At 39.6% G+C, this 22,587-nt stretch overlaps 1 protein-coding gene across 1 annotated transcript in view; it reads left to right on the top strand.

The window, feature by feature from the left end:
- The window catches only part of LOC101173079 (netrin receptor UNC5D), a 302,440-nt gene that overhangs the window by 159,053 nt on the left and 120,800 nt on the right, over positions 1-22,587 (top strand). The window contains exon 2 of the mRNA XM_011481481.3: positions 16,552-16,758. Within this exon, the coding sequence (XP_011479783.1) occupies positions 16,552-16,758 (207 nt within the window). The remainder of the gene's footprint in view (positions 1-16,551; positions 16,759-22,587) is intronic.

Raw genomic sequence — 22,587 nt, 5'->3', positions numbered from 1 at the left:
GTCTGGGTTCATTTTGGGGGGGAAAACTTTCAAATTTGAATATTTTACTAAACAAATATGATTTTTTTTTTGTGTTACAGTAAATGTGGTGAAAAATCAAATAGAGCTAAATATAATATAATCTTTGAACTCTGGAGTTCACCATAAGTTTTTAGTGCATCTATGCTAGGAAAAGCCTTCTCCAGTGATTGATTACTTTGAGTATAAATGAAAAAGGCGAATACCATACATGGTTTGTGGGAAAGAAACTCTGTTTCCTCCTTTTCATCAAAACCATAATGGTACAAATCTTCTAGAGAAGTGGTTCATTAGAAATAGAAGACTTTGTGTCAGTTTGACATCCAGGTAACCCACTTTTGCCTCAGCATGTTTACTCTTTGATTATCAGGAGAGCTGAAGGAAGCACTATCTCTCGCCTGCCAAAACCAGGCTGGCAAGCTGTCACGGCACACATGAAGACACATATACCACCTGGGTGTTTGTATGGGGACACAGAAAACTGCACGCGCACAAACAAGCAAGCGCTTTTGCACATCTCTTGGAAAACATCCGCACACTGATAGGCTAAAAAGAAGAAAAGTTTCATTTGGCAACAAATAGGTTTCCTGTGAGACCTTTTAGTAAATCATACCCTACATAAAAGAATTAAAAAGTAGAAACAAAACAAAGAAAACTCTGCCAAAAGTTTTATACAAATTAATAGAAAGCCTATGAAGATTGTCTAAAATATTCTGCTTTACATTGTTTTGGTATCCTTTTTAGTTTTTGAGAGAAGAAAATAAAAATCATGCTTCACAAACCACACATTATCTGCAGCACAAAACCCCCATAAACCCCACAAACACTTAATGCACCAACACCCATTTACATGCATGTAGAAAAATGATCTAAAACAACCATCAAAAGGAAAATTACAGGAAATTTAAACCCATTTTTTATATTATTTTTACCTTTTTTCCATAATTACAAAGATTATAAAACACTTCTTATTTCTTTAATAGTAAGAAAATGTGTTTTTTGAATATAGATTAGAGTACTTTGAACATACATAATGTTTACAACTTTATTTAATTTTCTCTTTTCAATTTTCATAAACACATCAGAAGCTGTTTTTCCATTGACTGAATTGCGTAAATTAGATTTGCGATCATAAATTCGCAAAAGGAAACACAACAATTTCGAGAGAAAAAATTTCATTTATTGAAAATGAAAGTAATCGCACATTTTTCAAATGAAATGAGTCACGTGACCAACAAGCAGATGGCGATGCGCTTCTTGGTAGGAACTGGCCGCTTTGGGCGCTGCACAGCGGGCGCCACCAGAGGTCCCACTCCATCACACCGCTCATCAAAAGTTATGTGTGTCTTGCAGGATAGTTGGATCCTCAGCTCCTCTGTAAAATTACCAACCAGGAATTCCCAAAATGGCTTCATCCGTAGACGCTCCCACGTGTAAGGAGCTCGCCGCTCCACGGCCTGAAGAAGAAGCAGATGTCTCCTTTGATAGATGATGATGAGCGCTAGTGTCGTGGCAGAAATTAGAATGTATCCGCTGTAAATCAAAGTATTGGTCTCATCAGTCGTCATGTTTTTGAACAACTTTTTGAGTGAGTCAGTTTGTGTTTATTTGCATAATTATGATTTGATGGAAATGGTTGTCATAGCCAAATTGTGTTTTTTCGATATTTCTAGAATTTTAATACAGTTTTGTGCTTATGTGTGATGGAAACACAACTATAGAAACACATATAAATATTTGCTTTACACAAAAATATATGTGAAACACAGGCAATGCATTATGTTACACATGTTTAATGACATTGTCTTTTAATCATCTCTTTTTACAGTTCAATTTTTATTGGATTTTCCACAGGATTTTGCCAAATTGCGACATAAAAATGTATTTCCTTAAACTGCATTTTTTTCTGTCTACATAAAAAGAAATTGTTTGTAAATGTGCTAATAGTTAATTATTTGTGGTTTAAAGTTTCTTTGGGGTTTGCTGAGCTCTGGATCAGGACATTTTAAAATATCAGACAGTGTGACGCTCATACTTCTGGCTTGCATGAGCTTTAGTGTGTATTTCTACTTGGAATTGGAACTTTACTTTAAGTTTCAAGTATTTAAAACAAACATGGACATATGTATATATATATATCTCTTAATCAAAAATAGTCATATTTGTGCTAATACATGGCGGACCAAATCTATTAGATTTAAAGTTTGTCAAAAAAGAAGCAGGGAAGCAACTGTCTAATGTCAAAAAACAAATATTTTTAAGTCTGTAAACTTTCCATTTATTAGACACAGACTTTCTGGGACACAAAAAAGTATTTTTTTCTTTCAAACCTACAATTTTTACAGAAAAACTGAGAACAGGGCTTCAGTTAGCCGAAACAGCCGATTTGACTGTTGTTTACTTGATCCCTACCCACCAGTCTGAGGCCTGATCTGTGTTGATCTGCAGCGCTGCAGTGGATAAATCAGGAGAAGAGGCTTGCATTTGGCCTCACTTTGTTTTCCAGCAGTCAGATGTCAAAAGGCTCTTTGCCTCCCTGTGCTTCAGCGGCGTAGTTAAGAAACAGTTCTGAGTTCATTAGACTGAGCAGCTCCTGGAAGAGGGACCAGGTCTGCGATGATAAAAAGACACAGCCGCGCTCGAGCGAGGACATGTTTGTGCTTGGTTTGTCTAAAAGTTTACTGTGTGAACACAGTGGGAGAAAAGTGAAACCGTCAACAAGAGAAAAGTCAACGTTTGTTTGTTCCCGTTTTGATTGGACAACATCTGGCACTTGTGCTGGAAAAGGGCTTCTGCCTGGGAGTGCTTCACATGTGATCTGTGTGAGCGTGCATGTGTGTTGGCTCCTGTGCTGACAGATGAGAGGTTTGCATGAATATTTGAACAATACTCTGTGGCATCTCTGTCTGGTGAGGGTTTTTTTCGGAGGCTGGGCGGCTCAGCTGAGATGTATTACTTGCTTTGCACAGAAATTGCGAGTTATATAGGGGATTTAGAGCTGCAGGCTTAAGCCACAGAGAGGAGAAGAAACAGCAATATCATTCTTGATGGCGTAAAAATCTGCTTAGGTTTGGAATTAATGCAGTTGCATCTGGAGCAGACAATGGAAAGAGGCTGTGTGCACCCAGGTGATCCACACAACACATGGCTGCTAAGCAGTTCATTACCTGTCAGCGTGTCAGTAGGATACCTTTCGCCATAAATTGATGTGTTTGAATTATGGGCTCCGTCTGAAAGCACTAAACAAGATCAGGCTAGCTCATGTTACTACCTTTCACACTCCATTTGCTCTCTTGTTGGGAGATCAAGTAATCCCATCTTCGCTTATCTGTCTTTTTGCAGCAGTGTACCTGTCTTTCAAAGATCCTTGCATGCATAGAGGAAGTGAGTGCAGGATCCATAGATCACAAAGGCTGTAATCCCTCAGGGCTCTGCAGTTATTTCAAAGTGAAAGAGGAGCGTTGCTCTGTAGCTTTATAAACATTACGTGAAAACGTTGAACTTCCGTCTGTGGACTTTTATGATCCGAACAGATGCTCCCCGGGTGCTTCCTGCCATCTACAACACCCACCTATCATCTGCTACACCAGGCTCCTTCCATCCCGGACTTCTCTTCGAGCTTCACCTCTGATCCTCAAACTCGCCCGTCCATCTGCTGCACAAACTCGCGTCAATACTGCCTGTAAAGCCACCTCACACGGGGCGTTTGTAATTAATGCAGCGCTGACCGCTGCCAACATGCGTTTATTCAACTATGTACCCGTTTGGATGAAAGTCAGTGTTTACTCCGAGGCAAATTCAAGCAAGAAAACTGATTTAGTCCCCATCCACTAGAAAGCGATGCACCGCTTTTCCTAAATCTGTTGCTGAAGTGTTTCCATGATGAAATCTTTGAAAGATGATTAAAACTCTTCATATATAAGTTCTTTCAATTGATTTTTTTTTTCTATCTCAAGGCAAAGCAGCTTCCTCCCACTCATAAAATAAATGAACAGTGTAGGTTGCATGGCATGAGAAAGTTTACTTTCTCCTATAAACTTAATTTTGACACGGATTTCTCACTAGAATGCATCAAACCAGAGAATACAATGTTCAATTTAATGTTTTACAAAAAAAAAAAAAAAATTGGAGAAACTTTTGATGTCCAGACCAAAGACCAGGAGGCATGTCCATCTAACGCTACACGCCACAAAAGGAAACTGTATACCTCCTGAGACCTCTTCATCCCCAACAGACACTCCGGTCAGAGAGTACACAGGACCATCATGAACCTTTAAAGGGCCTATATCATGTTAAATCAACTTTTTGAGATTTTAAGTGTATTATACTGTTAATTCTTTACAAAATAACCCCAAAGCGGCATTTTGATCAATTTAGCCATTTCTGAGTATTCCTCTGAAACCCTGCTCACTGAGCACCAGCCCCTCCCAGCCTGAAAACGAGCGGGTCCTCACCTTGTGATGTCAAAAGTGAGGAACAGCCACTTACAGGAAGAGTCGGCACTGTTAGCACCGCCCCCAGGCTAGTACACACACCCATGTTCGAGCTAGCAGTGATCGCCAAAACGCTTTCCTTTTACATGTCCAATATGAACATCCATCTTTGCAAAAGTTTGTATGCTGTTTGTTTTCGTGGGTGAAACTCAGACAGTCTAGGTTGACGCCATGGAATGGGCGGCACCAACACGAAGCGAAAGGCGGAGCCTCATATGGTGTTTCAAAAAACTTGTAGTAATGTACAAACAACAATCGGCCTACAAGCTCCCTGTTCTGCTCCATTCCAATGCATCCACTTGCAGACATATAGATCCATTATTATCTTCATTTTCCTTGTCCAAACTGGCGTCCAATTTTGTTGTACCTCTTAAGGTTAGCAGGGAGTTTTGAGGGGCTGCCTGTGGGAGAGAGTGTAAACAAAGGGCAGATGGGAAGGCTTACTCCACTCTGAAACTACTGCTGCTCTGTCGGATCAAAACAAAAGTTTTGGCCTTCTAATGAAATTAACCCTTGTGCTACTCTAGACACTTTACCATTGGGAGTTGGGTCATCTAGACCAGTGTTTTTCAACCTTTTTTGAGCCACGGCACACTTTAACCTTGACAAAAATCCCGCGGCACACCAGCATCCAAAAAAATAGATAAATAAAAAAAAAGAAAAAGCTCAGTCTGTATTGATCTACAGCCGCTCTGCAATCTCACATGCATTTTTGTGATAATTGTTGCAGAAAACGCTGGAAGCTGCAGCTGTTTTTTCTAAAAGATGCAATAAAAATTCAGTCAAAAGATTAAAAACTGTTTGATGTGTGTTCGTTGTTTTAAGACGTTAAGAGGAGAGACTCATTGTGCGCTAAGACAGTCACTTTACTGCATCATGGGAGATGTAGTGCCCGTAATCCGCCAACCGCAGAAAGACCAGCGTCTTTGAGCTTCATGGTTTTGTTCACTTGTTCCAGTCTGATACCAGATTCTGTGGAAAGCTACACCGCTAAAGACGAGCTTTAGCTGGTATTTTTGTTAGAACAGGGCGACTTTTTTGCTCTAAATCGAAACAAGGAAGTGAATAGTTTAACCACTTCTGATTGGTCAGACTGATGACATGTGATTAAGCCTTCAAGAATGATTGGTGGAGACAGTTAAAGGGGCGGGACTTTTCCTTACAGCTAAATCGCGGTATCCCGTTATTCTTATCAAAATGTCTTTAATAGAATCATATAAAAACAAAGAAAAAATAATTTTATGATATTTCATATTCTTAACTTCTCAGTGTTTTATCAGGGCCTGTTTGGATGAACAAAGAGCTGATTTCCTGGAGATGGTAATTGCTTTTAGATCAGTTAATGAGGGCAATTTCTCAGGGCACACTTGACCATCTCCCACGGCACACTAGTGTGCCGCGGCACACTGGTTGAAAAACACTGATCTAGACCTACTAGACAGTGAGCTGAACCTTTTTTCTTCAATGATTTGTGATCTTCTGGTGTCCATGGATTACATGAAATCCTCTTCCCCTTTATCCACCTGTGTCATGGTAGGGAGACACGTCAATGGTCATCTCAAACCCATAGGATAGCACAAGGGTTAAGGAGTTTTTTATTTTATTTTTTTGAGTGGTATAAAGTCTATAAACACACCTTTAACATTCAGATTAAACAGGAATTCCCCCCCCCCCCACAAAAAAACAACAACCTTGCAGAGGTAATACATACATACATATATATATATATATATATATATATATATATATATATATATATATATATAAACAAAGAGATGGAAAGAGCCATGAGAAAAGAATCTGGTGTCTCTTTTGTCGCTGATGTCAGAGTTACTAACCTTAGTTGTCAAATAACATGGGCGATTTACTCTGTATCTGGATGATGATCTAACAAGCTTGTTTAAAGGGCATTTTCTTAATGTAGAATATTTCTGGGTAACTAATACCTCTTTTGCAATTGTAGTCAAAGTTGGCTGAAGACGAAGAAGAAACTAAACAGTTAAAAAAAAAAGATTATTTAGAAAACAAGCAGAGGAAAAGCTTTATTGACACACTGTAGTTGCAGTTCCTAAACTTTTCAGAAGTGCAGCATGTCTGAGTGCCGACTACTAAAGTATTTACTCAAATGTACTATTCAGTCGGAACAGTTTCATTTGAAAAATCAAGTGTTTTCCTGATTATGTGATAAGTGCTTTTTTTTAATGGGTACATCTCAGCCGCAGGAGGGCTTCAAAGGAGAAGCGACATTTGAATCTGGTGCAACAGAAACTGGTGCTGCTCGCAGGACTCTTCTGAAATGCTGCAAATCAGTACTTTTATTTTAAACACCATCAAATGCCTTTAAATAAGTGGAAAAGCCATATCCTTCACTATCACCATTGGCCATTTTTCAACACAGTATAGTATCCCTCCATGTGTCCAGGATCTGCCGCATTTTATGTTTGTTTTGGATAAATAAATGTTTGAATGTGTTTTCAGGATAACCTGCACTACAAAGCTGGTCAGTGTTGAAATACGGAGATGAGTTTAAATCCTCAGCTGCTTTACAAACCGTGCAGGTGGATTTGTTATTCATGCAGGCAGGATATCTGTGTTTTGTTATGTTTTGCAACCCAAGCCCATAGATTTTGTAAACTCTGCATTTGGATTTCAAATATTGCTTCTCTACAGAAAACAAAGAAATGAACCAGAATGTGCAAAACCCTGGGCTATCACAGCTCTGCCGCGCTTCAGGTTTAGCTTCATTTGACTGAAAACTCTAGTTGTGATTGCGCTTTTGACTCTACGGTAATTACCTTATGACAGGCAATACCAGCACTGAACCCCCCCCCCCCCCCCCCCCCCCCCCCCCGAAAAAAAAAACCAAACAATTACTGTGTTTTCATAATAAAAAAAAACACAAAGATTTTCCATGCCACCACATTTAGAGATAGAGAATCATTGGAATCACATTTTTTAAACTCCAAAACCATGTCAAATCACACATTCTGCACTTACATGTGTAAAGTGACAGTGTTTGGATGTGTAACCGTAGTTACATGCAGCCGTTCTGGTAGTGTGGATTTTGGGTTGTCTGGACCCATGGAGGGTCATTGAGAGGAGCAGCCACATCTTAATGGGAGTGCAGGTGTGGAACGTACTATTGCTGTGCGTGTTGTAAACATACTGTGAAGTCTTGCACGCACTAATGATGAACAGGTGATGCTGTGGTATGGTGTCTTTTAGGCCTGCACAATATAACGCAAATTTATCGTTATCGAAATATCCAGCTCTGCAGTATGCATATCGCAAAAGACAGTGAAAATTGCAATAAATCGTAGACCTTTAATGTGTTAATACAACCTCAAGGCAGCTTGAAGCATTTAACGAATCAAATAAATCCCTTTATGCATTTGACCAATCGGATGGAGGCCTATTATGTTTGATGTTTGTCTCCTATGTCAACGAGGGTCATTTGGAGTATAATTTTTAAACTGTTGCAATGAAATGGGAATGATGTTTTTGTTTATTTTGTTATTTGTTTGTATACCACAAATTATACCGTTATCGCAATGTTAATCTTAAATATCGCATATCGCGAGTTTTTCTCATATCGTGCAGCCCTAGTGTCTTTTCAAATTCTGGATGCATGGGGTGTGCAAGAGATACACAAGTGCCTGTTGGATACCCACACAAACTACATTCTAATGGCAGAATTTCCAAAATTACTAGAATTTTCTATGCACTCCTTGCGCAGTGCATAGGTTTTGGGGCGAGTAAAAAATTAAAAAGTCTGTACGCCGTGCCCACATCTTGCCTGTTTTACTCTTACATGTTGTGAAAGTCTTCCATACGACCTGTCTTCCGCAGCATGCTTCCTGTAGATCAAATGTGCATATATATTTTCACTCTACGGGCTTACAGAGAGGACTACGACCTTGATATTTCATATGAGCCACCTCCGTGCCCCGTACAGGTTTGCCCATTTTTCGTCCACAGACAGCCTTAAGGCTTTAATAATTGCATAGCTTGTTTTGTTTTATCATGTTACCTCTAAATTATATCGTTTTTATACCTATGACAGGCTAGAGATAAACGTCTTAGCTCATCTGATGATATTGTAAGACCTGATGATATTAGAAGACTATATTATAAAACAAAGAGGGGAATAAAAACCATAAAAATACAGGTATGTTAAATACTTTTATACAGTCACTCGTGGTTTAAAGTGTTTGTGTCCCCTCTAACTTGTATGAAGTCACTTAATTGGTCCTCCAAACAGACTTTTTAACCGAGCCTGGACTAAACTATCTGAAGATTATTCCTGAGGGGTGTTTGGGTTAAAATATGTGGGCGAAACAAAACTTGAAGTGTATTCTACTGCGTGGGTGCTTAATGAACAGGTTTCATCTTATGTGTTGCAGAGGAAAGGTGAATGAGGGCAAGGTACAACAGCTGTCAACAGGTGTCGAGCTTTGTGTTTAATATGTATTTATAGTCTGAAAGCAGGTGGTGCTGTTAGTGAGAATAAAAAAAACTGTTTTAAGGTTTGGTTACAAAATGCTTCAGCGCAGAAAAGTGAAATGAAGTCAGAAAAGGTCATAATGGAAGTTCATTCATGTTTGTTTTTAAATTCTACCATCTTTCATTTGTTGTTTTTAGAAGTTTTATTTGGTTTTAATGATTAAGTTGAAGAATTAAGTAAAAGTTCAGCTTTCTAACAGTCTTGTTTGGTTTAGATTTAGCTTTTTTGACCGCACCATGGTGAAGTGACCCGGTGTAGCCACCAGTTCTACAAAAGATTGGCTTTGTACCCTTTAAAGAAATAAGCTACGCTTTTGATTTTCTCAATTCTGTATCGTGGTTTGGCTCTTTGACACCGCTTTGGTATCAAATCTAGCTATAAAAAAGGTAGGCTCGAAAACTCAGAATAAATTTAAAAAAAAAAAGTTGGACCCCACTGAGGTATAAAAGACTCACTTACTTCAATGAAAACTGTGGTATTGGTGTTTTTAACATGTTCTTGCTGCATTTATATATAAAGAAAATCCAGATTTCTGAGTATTTATTTATTCAAATCATTGTGAATCAAGATCAGACAACAAAAATGCCATATATAAAAGGTTCTAGTTGTTCCGTGCAAGCTAAATATAGCAGGCTGTAAGCTCCCAGCTCCGCTCCATTCTGATGCATACACTTGCAGACAAAAAGATGCGTTAATGCCTTCTTTTTCCGAATCTGAGCTGGCATCTGGCATAAACTGTATGGCTGAAAAGCTCCAATATTGCTCGCCATTTTTGTCGTACTTGGGCTTGTGAGCGGCTGTAAGCCAGCAGGTGGGTGTGTGAACAAAGGAATGATTGGAAATTAGCAAAAGCTTACATATGCGCCAACAGTCCCACTCACAATTCAGAGATGAATTTCTAATGAACTACTGCAGCTCTGCAAAAACTGGTCTACAAAATGACAGTCTTTGTTTCCTTTTCTTTTTTTGGGGCTAAAAATTGCATTGTCGTTATTAAAGGCCTGTTCACACCGGGACCAATTTCGCCGGTGATTTTCGCCGACGTTTAACGCCTCGTGACTAAACAAAGGGCACCAATGAGAGTGTGCACACCGACGCGAAAAAACGCCACGCGCCAAAGCGTCGAAAAAAAAAAACGCCTCGGGTTCGGTTTTTTTTTTCGACGCGTCGCGTCGAAATCTATTCGACCAATGAGAATGGCGCTTTTGCACACGTGCCTGGAGCTTCTGAAGTTACAGTAAAACACAACTTGGGGGCGCTCAAACACAAAACTGCCTTGCTGAGCACACATACCAGCGAAGAAGTTAGACGCCAAGTAGCGTCTACACTGCCGCGATGAAATAATGACGGACATTCTTAAATATCCCCTTACCAAGTACGAGTTGGAGCTACTGATGCTTGAAATATTCATGTTTTCTTTGTATGATTCTGACAAGCGCGTAAATACTTGCTCTCTTCTTCTGAGTGAAAAGCGACTTTAAGAATCGTAAAGTTGCGCAGCGCCACCTTGTGTACAGGAGTATTTCTGTTTACATTAAGCGCCATCTAATGTCAGGGAATGAAATTGCATGTTCGCTCGGCTCATCGTCAGCGAAAATCGCCTGGGTGTGAACACAAAAGACGTGGCGAAAAACGCTGGCGAATAACGCCTGGCGAATATTCGTCCCGGTGTGTACGGGCCTTAAGAGACCGCTGGAAACGCTTTTACAATAGATCAAAAGATGGTTGGAGTGAGACTTTAAAGTTCAGTACTCAGTCAGATTGACAGAACAGCTTTGCAGTGATTTTTAATCTAACTGCTAAAATGAAGAAGAGAGCTGTGTCATCTGCAAATGTGATTGTAAATACAGAACAGAAAGCAGAAAAACAACACAAATCCTGTTTATTTTGTTTGTTCATTGGTGTCCTGCCTTTCCATCTGTGAGTCAACAATCATCTACAGGTTTTTCTTTTATTTTGCATGTGAGGAGACGGTGTGTTTTACTGGACTAATAAAAAAATGTTAGTTTTTTCGTAAGCCATCCAATAACTGTTGTGTGTTTCCTGGAGAAACCTTTGTTTGTGTGCAAGGCAGACGCAGAGAAAATAGAGCCATCACTCATCCCTTTGGCAGTGAGATGTTGTTTTCCTCTTAGAGTTGGCTCGATGTATCTGTGCCCCTCATGTGTTATTGCCAGGCTGAAGCATTGGTTGTAGATCACAGTGAAAGCTGTGGAACACAGGGGCTCTGCTGCCTCCTGAATGTCAGCGGCGAAGCATATTGAGGCGGGATGAACCAATAACAAGCCGGCGCTGGCCTTAAGGTGTAAACGAGTGAATGTTGAGGGAATGTCAAACAGCATTATGCAGCACTGCCGCGCTGAGCCAGAGGGGCCATCGCATAGTATGGCTGAGCGCAGAGCAGTTTAGTTTGAATAAAATATCTTGTAGTTGCTGCTCTGTGGTTCATATGCAGTGGTTTGATGCTAACGAACGCTGTTGTGCAGGTTCCAGGGGCAGAGAAGAATTGTAAGCCACATGTCCTGACACCAGCCTGAGGTTGAATCGAAACAGAGTTTGATTTCCTGCATCTTACTCTGTCTCCTGCAACCCAATTCTAGCAGCTAAACAGAAAATAAAAATGCATGAGTCATTTTTAATGTTCTGATTACAGGCATGAGTTGCAGGGACATGAATTAATTTGACAGCTGATCCATTAACAAAAGTGTTATTACTTAAATAGCTTTGTCTTGTTTTGACAGCTATACATATCCGGCGCTCATCTATCACCCCCAGAATGCGCTTTCTATGTTTCTGTGCTGTCGGAAAATAAACACGCCATGTCAGTTCTGCATGTGCTAAACAAATTGAAGTGCTCTGTACCAGAGGAGCTTGCCCAGGGCTAGTCATTTTGAAATTAAAAGCATGTCTCTTTGTTCAGCTCTGGTTCCAGGAACGAGGCAGAGAATGCGACTGTCGCACCGAGAGAACGGCAAACACTGAGGGAGCACTGTGATTTCCACAGCCGGGGAATCACACAGACTCTTTTTATCTATTTCCCTCAATCAGGGGACATCCGGCAGGAGAGGTACGAGGATTAGATTAGCTGGAGAGTCAGAGAAAAGGAGAGAGCGGGTTTCTGTAAATCCTTATGGGCTTTTTAGAGGTACACCCATCACTGTGGAGAAACATGGAGTGTGCAGTGGGGAGCTGGGATCGGGGAAGGAGCATGCGGGACTTTGTGCTTCACTAAACCCTTCACACTTGCATGAAAGAGGTTCCAGCAAACCAGCGGATTAGTCAGAGTGTAATTACACTTGAGGGGCTTCAGGTGTAGCAAAACATACGCTGACTGGAACACGCTTTGGACCGGGAAAGGCACCGTTCCTCTTAAGGCAGTGCCAGTTTATGTTTGAAGTCTTTACCTGAATGAGCTGGTTTTGTTCATAATGCCACTCAATGTTTAAACCACAATATTACCACTTTTTTATTTGCAGCCGCAATACTTTATAATATTTCTTAAAGAAGAAATAAAAGACCTACTCCAAAGATATTGCCTTTTGAAAAAGCTTGAAGCAATGACAAAGTTACCACAAGCTCCCTGTTTGTGTTAACTCTGTTCTATTCAGATGAATCAACTTACAGACATATAGATCTATGTAGAAGGCAGTCTACATGTACGTCTTTGTTTTGCTCATATGAGCTGGCGTCTGACTCAAAACTGTACAGCTGCATAGCTCCAATATTGCTCGCCATATTTATTGCACTGCTAATGATTGGTTGGGGTTGCGAGGGGCTGTAAGATAGCGGGGGGGGCGTGTTAACTGAAGGGTGTCGGGAAGCAAGGTGGGCTTACGCAACAGTCAGTCAGAGACAACGTTCTAATCAACTACTGCTGCTCTGCAGAAACTGTCGTTGCTAAAAATGGCATCATTAGAATTAAAAAAAACACTGGGGAAACTCTGAAAGTAGATTAAAAGATTATTAGAATTGGACTTTAAAATTATCTTTGAAGTTATTGTTTGTTATTTATTTTTGTTTTTTTGAGATTTAAGAATGGCAGTAATGTGTTAGAAATTCTCCTGAGTTCTCCCCATTGCCGAGAGCTCTCTGTTTACACTCTGTACTGCTAGTCCTGCAACATTACCGATGCTACAAAAATGGTGAGCAAAAGCTGGAGCTAACCAGACGACAGTTTTGAACCAGATGCCAGCCCAGACCTGGAAAACAAACGGGTCTAGTCGTCTAAAAGTGGATGCATCAGAATGGAGCTTTCGGCCAACCCAGGATATTTTCTGTCACAAAAAAGCTCATTTTTAAATGTTGTTTTTCATCTTCTCCTGACAATGTAAATACATAAATACTCAGGAAAGCAATTTTAAGCCAAATTTTCTCAATATCTGTTCTCCATCATGAGAAAAATGGCACAAGATCTTAATAAAAACACAAATTTCATTGACGTTAGCCTTTAAATTTTCACCCAAGCTAGCAGAGTGTGTTTTTAGCCTAACCTTTCTTGAACTACGTTCCCTATAGATTGTCATGGTAGCCTGAACAATTCAAATGATAATCCACTTATAAAGGTCAAGGCAATTTGAATAATTCAATGGAAAACTGTTTAGCTGCCAAAGCAGTCTATTTAAAGTTTATTGTAATAGATATATAGACCATATGGAGCATCAAAGGGCCCCTATTCTACTTTGTGCTCTTGTTTTGGGATAAATTACTAAATAGAACTAAAACAAACCACATCGGTGTCGTTGGTTGTTAAATAGTTCACAAAACTAGTCTTTTTTTTAAATAACGACTTAACAAACTTTAAAGTTATAATATTTTCTGTTTGGAGAACAACATAACCTTGGTTGTCTTTGTATTAGGAGAGAGATTTATCTTTAAAAATCTAAATACACGTGTCTACTTTTAGTGCCATGTGAAAAACTAAAGCTGCCATTTCAGGTTGATCATCTGGTTGTCAGTGCTTAAGCCTCCATGTGTGCGACATAAAAGGCTGCAATCATCAGAGGTCAGACACACAGCTGAGTATGTTAAAGCTGACAGGATAAAAGCTGGAATGAAAACTGGTTTTCTACTGATTCATAATATTCTCTTTTTTTCCCCTGAAAGGTGCAAAAAAATGAAAAATAAAAAAAAAACACAAAGAGACCACAATCTAAAGCCTGACACATTTTCTCCATCAGGCTAAAGTAAAGACACCCGACCGCAGAGCTTTCATGAATGAAGAACATGCACACAAAAACATGAATGAACACCAAGTGGTGAAACTTCATATTTTGGTTGTTGGGATAAATATTCATAGAAATGGATGAAAGTTGGCCTAACTTTAGAAAATCCTCTGGGTTTCCTTCTGTAAACTTTTTCGAAAGACACGTTGAAAGATTTTTGTTTATATATATATTTTGGCATAGCCCAATTGTGTGTTGACCTCCTTCAGCTTGGAATTTCTGAAGATAAGAAGTCCAGTTTACCAGACAGTAGTTGAACATGTAGGACAGCTTCCACCTATGGGAGAAGTCATTCTCCTCGAAAATGACACTTTGTTCTTAATGAATGTCAGAGATCTAAAGAAATGTTTATTTCCAAAAACGGTTACATAATGTATATTTGCCTGTGTGAATTTACTACGATCAAAATAATTTTTTTTTCTTCAAAGTAGGAGTTTAAATGTAATTTTAATATGTTTACTGTTAAAAATGTTATTTTTGCTTGTAAGACAGTACAATTTGGTTTGGTAGAACACATTAAAACACATTTCAATAAAAACATTGGTTGTGTGTATTACTCCCGCAAGGCAGCAGAATTATTATTTTTTGTCTTGGTTGGGTAGTTAAGGGGTTAATAACTATCTAAATCTTAATCGCATGAATCTTTAAACAAGGGTTAATTTTTGGGAAAGTGCAAAAAGCTCATTAATGTTGCAAACAATTCATTCTAGTTTTCTTTTAATTGGTTTTCTTGTCAGAGTTTGAACTTTTTCTCAGAAACAGTCAGACTGAGGAAAGACTGGCTATAAACTGTTCTTCAGCTTCATTTAAAACAGTTTACCTTCACTTGCTCTTCACATCACTATGGAGTCATTTGTGTTCATCATTGGTCCAAAGTTAATGCAGATCAATTTTTAAACAAAGACCAGCAGTTGTATCGATGCGTAACGTTCTGCCAACCAATATCTGCTTGGAATGACATTCCTGCAGAACTGCACATGATATTAAACCTTAACAGTTTTAAATGTCAGCTGAAATCTTACCTTTTCAGAAAGGCTTTTAAGACTCAGTAGTCAGTGGCAGTTTTATTTTCTTTTGTCCGTTTTATTGCATTCTCACTTGTTTTTATGTACTTTATTGCTAATTGTTCTTTGTAATTGTATGCAGTTTTTTTAAATACATTTTGTTCTTAATTTCCCTCGTTTGGACTTTATTTTGTCTTATTTTTATTGGAAAGCACTTTGGTACCGTGAAGGACTTGCAAAATGCTATATATAATTAATGCTTCATTCATTCATAAAGTGCTACACTTTTTCCCTTTTTTCTATAGTAACAAGAGAAAAACTAGACATTTTTCTAAGATTTTTCTAGGATTGTAAATGTGATATTTGTGGTAGAAAAAAACAACACTGGTAAAGTGAGAGGTTGGTGAACTTTTATTTTTTATTGGCGGGTTCAGGTTTCAGGTTAGAGGTGTTTTATGAAGGAAAATATCATTTAGAGGTTTTAATAATTGGCATAATCAACAGTAAACAAGTATTTTGAAAGAAGCTTGTTTTTAGAACCCGCTGTAATTCATAGTCAGTCAAAGGTATGGAGTCCTATACTGTTCATAATTAAATAAATAAATATGACCTCATGCAAATACGCAATCAACCAATAAATCTCTCATAAATATATAAAAAGATCATGAAATAGTGAAAAACCTGCACACTGATTTTAAATAAGCCATTATATTATCAAATATATTTCATTAGCTTTAAATACCTGTTCAGTATTTTAAAACAGCATAAATTATAATACAAAACGATCTAGTTTTAAAAAACTCATAAAATAATGCTGAATTAAAGTATAGGTATAACTTTGTTTTATAAAGATCTTAAAGCAAAGTAAATAAATCTTTGTCAACTCCAAAGATTTGTTTACTCATCTTTGGATGAGATTTATAAACTCATTTACCTTTGAGTTTTTTTTCAGAAATGTGTTATTCAAAGGTTGGGATGTGATTTCTTTTATATAAATATATATATATATATATATATATACACACACACACACACACACTTACTTGCTTATTGAGATAAATTTTAGTAAGACTTGACCTTAACCTTTGTTACCCCACAAAGTGAGAGGGGAAAATATTGCTTTGCCTAATAGTTTGAATCCCTTTGAAATGTGTGATAAAAAGTATGATAGCTTTTTTTTTTTTTCTAACATTGACTGTTTTGAAGTTTTTTTTTCTTCAAAGTTATGAGTTTCAAGGAACTCCTTTTCTGTCAGCTGGTATTAAAAACCTGAAATCTGCATCTAAGTGAACGTTTACTCTGTTCCTCAGGTCCTCGAGGTGAAGCCCAGCAGCATGGTCAATCCGGGACGCTGCCCCGCTTTGTGGAGGAGCCCGTCGATGCCTACATCATCAAAAGCAACCCCATCCAGCTGCGGTGCCAGGCTCGGCCCGCTCTCCAAATCTTTTTTAAGTGCAACGGGGAGTGGGTCCACCAGAGCCAGCACATGTCTCGGGAGCACACAGACACTGGTTCAGGTACAGTTAATGTGCTTTAACCTCTTTGTTCTCCAGTGGGAGTCATTGCAGTGAAGTACAAAAGATTTTTGGATCTGAATCTGGATCGGAAAGCTTGTGTAGGATTACAGAAAAAAGGTTCTTTAAAGGAACTTTTAATGAGTCTCTGCTTTGAGTCTCATTTGACTCATGAAACACTTGATGAAAAGTTTCAAGAAGTATTCTGTTAAAAAAAAAAGTAGAAACTGAACTGAGCAAGAGCAGACAGGACAAAATTGGAATTAACTGAATTTGAAACAGACCAGAGCAAACTGGAGTAAAACCAAAGCAATCTACAATAAACTAAAGCAAAGTGGTTTAAACCAGAGCAAAGTGGTGCAAACTATACTAACCAGAGCAAACTAGTTTAAACTGGAGTTACTAGAGCTACAGTTAACTAAAGTAAACTGATGCAAACTGGAGTAACCAGAGCTAACTACAGTAAACTAGTGCAAACTACTTTAAACTAGAATAACTAGAAATAACTATAAAAAAATAAAATAAAAAAAAACTAGAATAACTAGAGCTACAATAAACCAGAGAAAAGTAAACAAATGAAAACCCGAGCTACAGTAAACCAAAGCCAATTGGTGTAACACAGAGTAACAAGAGCAAGCCACACTAGAGCAAACAGACAAAAACCAGAGCAACAGTAAACCAGAGGAAACTAGGAAAAAGAATTAAACCAAAGCAAACAACGGTAAACCAGGAAAACCCAGATCAACCTGGTATAAACCAGAGAAAACTATAGCAAACTACAACAAACCCGAGCAAACCAAAGCAGAATTGGTGTCAACCTGAGTGAATTGAAGCAAAGTGGATTTCTACTTTGATGTTTTCTCCTCCCACTTTCCCAGCTTTTCCACTTTGCAGGTGCTGGATTGTCACTCGAATTTGTCTTTGCACAACTTCATTACGAATCTTACATTTAACAACTTGAATCTTTTACATTTTGTTGATTTGGAATTTGTTGATACTTCTGCTGAAACAATAACTCAGAGTTTTCTCAGAATCACAGATAAATGAAAAAAAAACAAGCTTTTCTAACATTGTTTAGGCTGCCTCCACTGAGTTATTGGCATATTGTGAACAACAAACATAATCTGACCCATTTTTAAATATTTACAGCAAAATGATGAACGATTAATCAAGTTACAGCAAACAAGGCAGAGGAAATCAATGTGGTGTGTAATTTCTGCAAGACAAGTGCTCATCTTAAATCCACAGGAAGGAGACGAGAGGCGATAAAAACTGAGGGTACGAAGTGATCCTCCCTCATTTTGAGTAGTGTATGTGTGTGTACTGGGCAGCTACAACAAATATAAGTGCAAATTATACTAGATTTAGATTTAACACCCTTCTTTGGAAAGACGAAACAGAAAGCTAGTACAGTGGGAGCAAATGTAAAAAAAATAAAAATAAACTTGTTTTTTAGTCTGACTGAATAAATTTACAAATCAAACTGCTTTTAACAAAAGTTTCTGTTGAAGAACAGACTATACACCTGAGAAAAATCATTACAGATAATAATCATGAAGTTGCAGTTCAGAATTTAGTTCATAACTGTTGAAAAAAAATGCAGAGGCGATACTTAGTGAAGAAAAGTACATCAAGCCCTTTAGCTTTCAGTCTCAGTTTTCAAAGATAAGGTCTTTAAACCATTCTATTTTGTGATCTCAGGTTATATGAGTATTAGGCTAAAGACAAACATGGAGAAAGAAAAAGACAGTCGATTAGTCAGGATTTTTTTGTAAAAGGGGTTTTGCTTTAATCTGAAAGTAATGAAAACAATTCAACATTTTGGGTTATATAGTTCACAGTGATGGGTTCTGTAATAAGTGTTTGTTGTAGGTCTAAGAGAAATACAGTACAAACAACTGAATTTAGCATTCATTTGTTTATTAGTACATTTGTGTTTTTGTTGAGGTCATTTTTGGGATTTTTCTAGATTTTGTTTTCATCCACTGATATCAGTGGTTTCAGGTTTCAAGGGCTGGCCTCCCTCTAGTTTTAGAGAAACTCCTCATTTGAGGAATTGTCTGATCTGCAGCTGATTACCTACATAAGATGTGTTAACCAATAGGGAGCTTCAATCGCAGGTTAGTCAGAAAACATGTGGACACTGGCCCTCATGACCTGTAGTTGAACTCAACATACCTGTAAATCCTTATGAGTTTGACATGTTCTCAATGCATGTTATGAATACGTCCTGCACATTATCATCTGCTGCCTCAACAGAAAAAGACCCTACAGCTTCACATAACATAACATAACATAACTATAAACCAAAAGACTAAACAGAGTGGGCACAAAACCACAAACTACATAGAACTACAAAGTACATAACAAAGTGCAACACAAACTAAAACAAATGGGGGCGAGGGCCAAGCTGCAGTGGAGACTCGTTGCTGCAAGGCTCCCTTCTCACAGACTGGAGGTCCATGTGGTCCTTTTAAAGGCTGCCTCCATCAGCTTGTCCAATGGGAGGCCACACCCTTTTCAGCACACTTGAAAATAATCAGACATAAACAGACACACAAAGATGCACAAAAACACACAAGTCCCACTCTGATACAAATCCAAATACACAAAACCACAGAATAAATAAACAAAGCAAAACCAAATACGGCCACAGCCGTAACACATGCCAAAAAAAAGTGTGGGGACCTCTGGTGTATAAATTGAGATATTTGACAGTCTTAAAACATCCTTAATCCTACTTCACTTATTTTACCTGTTGTTGGTTAGTTTTAAAATGTAACCCCGTGATTAACACAGGAGCACTGTATCTTAATTTTTCCTGACACTTTTTTTAAAATCCTCATTAGTGTCTAGTGTTTAAAACTCTATTAATCCAAATCTCCTTACATTTGCTTATTTTAACAAGATCGGTGACTTGACAAGAATAATGAACATTTGAATTGTCGGAGAGGCTAAAACATATTTGTTAAAACATGCATCAATAAAGGAGTCCTTTAACAGGTTTTCAAATTTTATTTTCCCATTATTTTGGAATTAACCATTTTTGCCATGAAGCTGTTTAGTCATTCTCCAACTTTGACAAAATCTTGTTTTAGGATTTTGGATTTCAATTCTATTCAGGATTTAGGATTTTTATGAGTAGGATTTTTGTTATTCCTGTAAAAATGTGCAGACGTGATGCAGTCAAGCATTTTTAACATGAGTCAAAACCAAAATGGACTAAGATCAGGTCAAGGTTCAAGGGGGGATGTAACGAATTTTACTGGATCGAGGATTTGTTAATGTTTCTGTCTAAAAATTTGCTGAAACGTATTCAACAAAAGCGGCTTGTTTTGCTGATTATGTGGAGAATTGCAGCGATTAGCAGCCTGGTGGTTCAATGGCCCAACTACAGTTGACTTAAGCTCCTAGAAAACCTTTCTTCTTTCATCTTAAAGCCATGAAAACACATTTTTTCCTTAAACCCAAGAGCTGAGGTCTCCAGATTTTTCCATAAGGGTCTTCTGGTGATGTGTACAATCAGATGCAACCCTGTAATCATATCTGTGCCTCAGTTCTCCAGTCTGTCACTCTGGATCTAAACTGAAATGACATTTGTGCCCTCTTATTCGCTTTTAGGATTAGACTTTGAACACTCAATGGGGCCTTTTAGTGATGCAATTTGCTGAAATACAGTTATTGTTGTTGTTGTTGTCTGAACTTCAAATAAATCCATTCACGCCACAAAGAGACTGGTACTTTTCTAGTCCTGTTTTTGTTGCATCACCTCACAAAGGGAACAAGTTTCGCTTGTGTTGGTACTGAAAAATGAACAACTATAACCAAAAAACTAGAAGATTTTTCTCCTTTTGTGGTTTTTTGTTGCAACAATCCCCATTGTAGTGTTGACATGTGCGAAGGTAACCGTGAAATATCCTGCGTTTCTTAATTTGTGTGTCTAGATAAACTAAAAAAACCTTCAAAATCCCATTTTTGCTGCAACTGTGTTCGTCTTTAAACTGACACTCTGTAGCAAGGCAATATTTTCCTCCACAGTTAGCAAAGGACCTCCCAATTTTAACAGTCTCTGGTCTGAATTAATAGCTTTGCTCCCATCTGGCTCCTTGTCACCATTCATATTTGTTTCCATGGGGACAGATGCTGAAATGAAACTATAAAGGAGAGCATTTTATAAAGTAAAAGCTCTGTCGGGACCTGGACTTTGTCAGGACCTATTGTCCATAACGAGACGCTCCAGACAGGTTTACTGTCATGACTGCCGCTGCCCCTCCCTCTCAGCGGCCGCTCATCAGGTCTGATTCTCCTCACCTGTACGCCTCAGTATTTAAGCCTGCCACGTAGTCTCAGTTATTGCCGGAACGTCTAGCCTTTTTGCCTGACTACCAGCCTCGTTGTTGTGATTTGAGCTGAAGTTCAAGTTATTAACCTTACGCCCTGTCTATGTTAACGCTCCAGGTCCTCAAGCCAAACAACTACTTACCTGTCACGCTTCCAGAGACCAAGCATTCTGCCTGCTCGTCAGCCGACGCTCTCACTCCGTGTCTTTCTCCACAAGACTGCTATTCCAAGTCGGATCCATCCCAAGAATCTCTCATTCCCGGCTCTGGCCTCTAGAGGACTTCTTCATTCAAGGTTTCCACGCTTCACCCCCCCTCTCGCTTCTCCCTAAGTGACTGTTTTTCGACTCTCCTCTCAGCCTGCTGGCGGCTCCCATCTCTTGCAACGCCCTCTGGTGCCTCCTGCTGAGGCCCCGCCACCGGCTCGATTCATTGATGGGGGTCCTGCTTATACAGTGAGGCGCCTGCTTCGTTCTCGCCGCCGTGGACGTGGCCTACAGTACCTAGTAGATTGGGAGGGTTATGGTCCTGAGGAACGTTCCTGGGTTCCTGCTCGGTTCATCCTTGACCCTGATCTTGTTGCCCAGTTTCATAGTGAGCATCCTGACCAGCCTGCCCGACCGTCAGGTGCCGGTCGTTGAGGGAGGGGTACTGTCATGACTGCCGCTGCCCCTCCCTCTGAGCGGCCGCTGAGAGGGAGGGGCAGCGGCAGTCATGACAGTCTTTGCTTCCCAGGAGGGGGAGGTTTCTGTGCCATCTGCCCATGCGTCCGTTCGCAGATGTCAGCAGGCCTGGCGCAGGGCCCGGCAGACTCTCCTACGGACCGTGGAGACCTACCGCACCACCGCAAACCGACGGAGGATTCCTGCTCCCTCCTATCAAGTGGGTCAAAGGGTTTGGCTTTCTACCACTAACCTGCCTCTTCGTGTGGAGAACAGAAAACTGGCTCCACGGTTTGTTGGTCCCTTTCCCATCTCCAAAGTGGTCAATCCGGTGGCAGTTCGCCTGCGTCTACCCAGGACTCTCCGTATACACCCTACCTTCCACACTTCCATGGTGAAACCTGTCAAGACCAGCCCTCTTGTCCCTCCTGCTGAGGCCCCGCCACCGGCTCGATTCATTGATGGGGGTCCTGCTTATACAGTGAGGCGCCTGCTTCGTTCTCGCCGCCGTGGACGTGGCCTACAGTACCTAGTAGATTGGGAGGGTTATGGTCCTGAGGAACGTTCCTGGGTTCATGCTCGGTTCATCCTTGACCCTGATCTTGTTGCCCAGTTTCATAGTGAGCATCCTGACCAGCCTGCCCGACCGTCAGGTGCCGGTCGTTGAGGGAGGGGTACTGTCATGACTGCCGCTGCCCCTCCCTCTCAGCGGCCGCTCATCAGGTCTGATTCTCCTCACCTGTACGCCTCAGTATTTAAGCCTGCCACGTAGTCTCAGTTATTGCCGGAACGTCTAGCCTTTTTGCCTGACTACCAGCCTCGTTGTTGTG

Source organism: Oryzias latipes, chromosome 12, assembly GCF_002234675.1.
Source record: "Oryzias latipes chromosome 12, ASM223467v1".
Classification (NCBI taxonomy): Eukaryota; Metazoa; Chordata; class Actinopteri; order Beloniformes; family Adrianichthyidae; genus Oryzias; species Oryzias latipes.
This window is presented reverse-complemented; position numbering and strand designations above follow the sequence as displayed.